Here is a 6,107-nt window from a genome sequence, read left to right as displayed (position 1 = left end):
ATAAATTACTGTAAATTTTATGATATACGTGTGAAATGTATGATTTTACGTTGACATTCATTTTCCATGGAGGGCGTGACATCCGCCCCCCCCCCCCCCTTTACCCTTCCGAACGTCCATGTTGATTTACATGTTTTACATTTTGGAAAAGTATGTCCTACTTTGCTTATAGTGATCCAGTTGCCGCCTTACATATTCACTCGTTGATTCGATTCCCACCAAAATATTTCAAGCTGTTTAGGGCCTCTCCGATGGCGGGTGATAACGCTGTTGCCTTGTAATTAAGGGATTCGGTTCCCAGTGGTTCACATTCCAAAAAGTAGGTCCAGTCCCAATTAGCCCATCTGAACAGATAGTATGATACAAAGAAAAACATATTCTTGTAGTCTATACTGGGGCCCAGAACTTTCTAGAAATTTCAGTGCACTACTCTTGGTAACCAAGGGCAACAGAATTAATGCTCGCTAAACAAATTTGTGGAAAGTTATATGTCGCCAGCCCCTGGTCCAATGAATAATACTGCGAAATTAGATCTTATTGTCACAAAAGACATTCATGTTAACGCATGTTCTGACATCCTAATTTAGGTTGTACTTAGCCAGATGTTTTTTACAGTAATAGTTCCCCTTATTCGTCGCTAGCTTTCATGGACGAACATTTTATTGAAACCCAAAGTGCTAAAATATTTAGATTAATTTATGGTGTTCGAGAGCCGCGGTGGTCTAGTCGGTAGGGCGTCCACTCGGGAGACCGGGGTTCGATTCCCGGGGTGGGTGGTCCAAGGTCGGAAGCAGCTCTGGGGCTCACCCAGCCTCAAATCAATGGGTACATGGGAGAGGGGGGCAAAGGCGGCGGGAGCGTGGCGCTGATCACGTCACCTCCGAAATGGCCGAGATCGAGAATGTGGGGCCTACCCCCACATCCCCTGATGGCACGGTGCTGTAGGCAGGAGGAACGTTACTTTTTCTGGTGTTCCCAGTGCTGTAGAAAGCAAGCATGCTTAAAGAATCAAAATAGCGGTGCACTTAATGTGTTGGCAAAATGATCACATAAGCAGATAAATCAGGTTTGTTCTTTATATTGATGACCCCGTCCCTTGATCTTCCATCAGCCCAGCTCTTCACTGCAACAAAGTGGCACGCAACGGTGACGTAATGTTAAACGTTTCTGCACTCGCGTAACTTTTTCTGAACATGTGTATTTCTAATTTCGAGAGACACGCAGCCATTTTTACAGTTGCCGACGTGTTTGTGTTGGCTGCAACTTTTTTTTCTTTCTCTCTCTGTCTCTGGGGTGCCGCGATGTGTTCTTGCTCTGATGGAGGTGTGGCGTGGGGGCGTTAGCGAGAGAGAGAGAGACTTCTGCTAGATCTTTCTCCCGACTTCATTTCCTTGCGGGAACTCGCGCGCAGCACATCTCGGCGACCGAGGGGGAACCCGTCTGACAACTAACGATCGAGTTCCGCAACACCCTGGGTGTGAAACGAGGTAAACAACGGAGGCGTTTGCTTGCGCCCCGGCAGAAGAGACCAGATTCGACAAACGTTCGCGAATTAAGCCGTTGCCTATCGGAATACTTAGCGTCGACCGTCGGCAAGACCAACTTAATCCACCCCCTGCCGGATCGCGCCGCCAGGACCCAACGTTTTATGCAAACCGTCCTCAAAGTGTCGCGCCGGTACAACGCCCTGGACAATCTCGCTCGCCGGGACGGAACCGTAATCTCACGTACCATCCCGAGAAGGGATGGATCGAACGCGGAAGAAGATGGTGCGAAGGAGGTCGATAACGACTCGGGAACCGTTGCAGACATGAGTGCTTCGAGAATAAAGGACTTGGAAGACAAGGTGTCGGCGCAGGAACAACAGATCCACTGCCTCAATGAGGTGATCCAAGATCTGAGGAAGTCACTGCAGCAGACGAGTGTGCAGAATCTAGCCCTTCAAGTCATGTTGAAGAAGATGAGTTGCGTCAACTCTGAAGACGAACCTCAACAAACCGAGAACGGGAGCGGCGAAACTGACAACCCCGTGGACGACGAGGTGTTGAGTTCACTCCCTCTGAAATTCAACCCAGAGCTGAGTCTTGAAGACGAGCTGCAGCAGACTTTCGAGGCGCTGAAAAGAGCACAGAGAGATTTTCAATCAACCCAACGGAAACTTCGTCAGACGATTCTCAAGCTGAAGAACAATGAACGCGAGCTGCGGAAAAGCCAAGAGTCCTTGCACGAAGCCCACGACGCGCTCGACAGGTACCACCTGGAAACCCATCTTCTCCAGTGCGAACTGGAAGACACTCATGTAACGCTCGAGGGCACTCGCTCCGAACTCGAATGCAAGTCGGAGCAGCTGGAAGAAACTCGGGTCCAACTCAAAACCAAGGAGCACCAGTTGATATCCTCTGAACAACAGCTGTTGTCCCTCAAACAAAATAGGTAAGTGTCTCATTCCAATTCATTCTTTGCCCTATATATAAGTGTGGTGCTTGTAATTTGATCTTAAAAAACAAAAAGGGTTTTCAGTGTTGAAGTGAACCTTAGTGTGCGATGAGCACCAGTCAGGGGCTTCTCCATAATTTTCCATCTGGGGAGGTGCAAATTCGTGTTTATAGGTGTAATCGCAAATTTTGAGCAAAAATAACCATAAACTGGGCCTTTGTGAACATTTTATGGGGTGTTGAGGAAATTTGGAGGAATAATAAGGGGGTGTGGCACCATCAACACATGTTTGCCCTTGATCTCATAAGATTGGGAGACTGTAGGGTGGCTTAATTTTATTTTCAATGTAGCGGCCATAATAATAATCATTGGTTTCATCGATTTGTTATTTTACGTCGCATTTCTTCCAATTTTGGCTAATCGGGACAATGAGGATTAGTGATTATATGATGAAATTGACGAAGGACACGCACAAAGAACACCCATGCCCTGGCCATTCAAACCCGGGACCCTTGGTGTCGTAGCGCGCTGTGATAACCACTCCGCCATCGTGGTCGGCTAAAACTCATTAGGATCCAATCAATGTCGCCCACAATAATTTCGATCACTACATTGAATTCATGTATTTTAATATGTTTAAGCCTAAACCAGTACGACAGAAAGAGAAAACTATCAATTCGTTCAAACTTGGCGATGAAGTGTTTGGAATAACGTGGTGTGATCAAAGGTGGCATAGTAAGTCATGTGCCCCATCCATTCCATCACTCCCAGTTCATTGTTATTATTAACTTAAAGATATGAAAACAACGTGGTATATAATATAAATGCAACTATCAGTTCCTTAGTAACAGGAAAGTTTCGTCTCGCTATTATGCGTGCTTTTCTGCCACTTCTGGCTAATCGCGATGCTGAAGATGAAACTTATGAAGGAACAGTAACAAAGAAATACCCAGCCCGGATCCTCTGGTAACGAGAGCGTCGTGAGTTGACTGCTCAACGCGTTCGGCCACCAAAGTGGCACCGAAGAAAGTGTTGAATCTTTGGTTCTTTCACATTCGAATTTTAGAGCATCCGTTGGCCGTCTGTTTTATTTAACAATATTAAATATTTTACTAAATTATGGCTATTATATCTTTATTACACAAGCAACAGTTGTAGTAGATGCGTCGAGTGGTCCACTCACGAAATTGTCATCTAAAGTTTCTCGTTCGAATCCAGGTCATTGATTTCATCTAACCATCACTCATCATGATTGGCGCGATTAACTTACACGGGCAGAAAAGCGACATTAAAGAAACGCCAAAATTTAAAAATAAATTAACAATAGATACACTGATGACTGAAAAATTGTAACAACTTCAAAATGCCCTGCAATAAAAATAATTAAATAATATTTTATATCGTACTAAGCTTTACTACTACAAACTGGAAGATACTAATGCGAGAAATTTTCCCAAGACTTTAAAATGTCACAGTTCGATGTCTACAAGCCTTTCATAATGTTTATTCTCGCTCGTTTTCTCTTGTTGACTTTACAATTCTCAAACCGTGCCGTTCACCATGTGTACGCATACAGCATAGTCATGGACACTTCTGAACAGGGCCAGACTAACCCACAGGGGCACTGGACAAAATCCCAGCGCGCCCACTTGTCTTGGCGCCATGCCACGATGAGAGGGCTGAGAAGATGCACACATACGTCATATAAATATATGTAGGAAGCCTACATGTTGTTAATTCTTTTAACAGTCAGTTCCAGACGAGGTCTGTCCGAAAAATTTCTGAACTTTGTACATGTGCCCACTTGCCTTAGAAGTAGTGACAACCAGAGAGGGAGGGCAGGGTGGACACCCCCAGTCGAGCAGTCTGCCCTCTCCAGCAAGCTAGAAAAACTACGACAATAAATTTTTTTTTAGCCAAAATGTATAATAATTAGTACTATATTAAAATTATCTGCCCCCCACACTGTTGGAAGTTACCGCCAAAATCTTACAATATTCTACCGTTAAAATTTAACAGTCTGCCTATTAATTTACAAAATCGAGGAACCGTTGTTTCCCATTTACATGTGAATATTTTATCACGCATGTAGATAGTCATAAATTGCAGCTGAGTTCTCATTAAAATTTCACTAATTAGGTTAATTACGTCATGGGCGTTAAGACTTTAAAAACTGTCATGGTCATTTTTACAGTATCTGAATGACAGTAATTTTTCTGATCAAAGTTTACAGTGCACTGTTTTCTTCCCCTGGCGCTGCACTGCTTAGAAGATTCGGCCTTGTTGCATTCAAAATATACCTACATATTTCACTCCTCTGTGTATACACCACTGTCAGCCGTTGCTTTCATTCATCAAAACATTTCTGGAACGCTTCTTTCGACACACTGTCTAGTATCGCTAGTGAATATACAGAGTCAATCAACTCCAAGTCTAGACCAGTCAACCTTATTTTATTTTGACGAATAAAATAAAAAATGTTGGTGATAGATCAGGCGAGTGGGCAGGTTGTGGAATTTCTCTAATATTTGCAACAATTTCATCAGATTTGGATGTTGATTGTCATCCTGAACGACGATCATCATCAACTGAAATTCGGGCATATTTTGAAAACATTTCCGTAGCTTGCATGTTTGAGTTCGGCTTAAAGCCTCATTTCCAAATACTCTTTGTAATACTTCAAATGTCTCTCTATAATATTTTACTAATTTCATAGAAACCTTCACAGAAATTCGTTGCTTTTAAAGATAACTAATTTTTTATTGAAACGAAAATCTCCATATGTACAGTCACCGGCAATAAAAATGGGACACCTAGATCCTGAAATACTCACTTCCCTGCTTAGTGTTATGTGTGGTGCCCATCATTACGACTATGGTAGAACTTGTCATTGAAAATTTCTTATCAAAATCTACTCATCGCCGTCGAGTTAGGCAGCACGTATAACGCACTGTAGGAAAACGAGTATTTCACATTTTTATTGCCAGTGACTGTACCTCACATGTGTTAACACAAACTGAGGACGTACGAAGACTAAGAACACCATCACGTTGCTGTTTTTGCTTGGCTACTTGTCATCAACGTTGGCCTCTAGATTGGAACAATCATGTAGGGCCTTCCGGATGGCGTAGTGGTAACGCTGTCATCTGAGAATCAAGGTGTTACTAATTCGTTCTCCAGTGGAGGAACATTTCACAGTGGTTCGGACCCCACGTCTCGATCCCAGGGCCAGTCTCGATTAGCCTATCTGAGCACAAAATAGATTTAAAACAAACTCTATCTCCTTGTGGCGTGTTGGTTCAAATGTTCGGGACCCGACCTTCGTGGTAAAGTGGTTATCACAACGCACTACGACGCCAGGGGCCTGGGTTCGAATCCCGGCCTGGGCATGGGTGTTCTTTGTGAGTCTCGCTTCATAAATTTCATCATAATTATCATCACTCATCCTCATCGTGTCGCCTTGTAATCAAGGGGTCCCGGGTTCGATACCCGGTGAAGGCACATTGCACAGTGGTTCAGATCTTACTTTAAACTGTAGGTTCAGTCCCGATTAGCCTATATGTGCATAAAGTGTACTTAAAAAACAACTCAGTTCAACTCAACTAATCCTCGTCGTCGCGATTAGCAGAAAAGCTACGTAAAATAACCTAATTCAATCAATCAATTAATTA

The 6,107-nt window shown here is 43.5% G+C and overlaps 1 protein-coding gene across 1 annotated transcript in view; it reads left to right on the top strand.

Moving 5' to 3' along the window:
- The first annotated feature begins 1,414 nt into the window (after positions 1-1,414).
- The window catches only part of LOC145980654 (uncharacterized), a 76,686-nt gene continuing 71,993 nt past the window's right edge, over positions 1,415-6,107 (top strand). Inside the window, exon 1 of the mRNA XM_083113708.1 lies at positions 1,415-2,433. Within this exon, the coding sequence (XP_082969834.1) occupies positions 1,649-2,433 (785 nt within the window). The 5' untranslated portion in view covers positions 1,415-1,648. The remainder of the gene's footprint in view (positions 2,434-6,107) is intronic.

The sequence above is a fragment of the Lepisma saccharinum genome, chromosome 2 (assembly GCF_977018435.1).
Source record: "Lepisma saccharinum chromosome 2, izLepSacc3.1, whole genome shotgun sequence".
Lineage (NCBI taxonomy): Eukaryota > Metazoa > Arthropoda > Insecta > Zygentoma > Lepismatidae > Lepisma > Lepisma saccharinum.
Note: the sequence above shows the minus strand (reverse complement) of the source record. Positions and strands in the feature narration are given on the sequence as shown.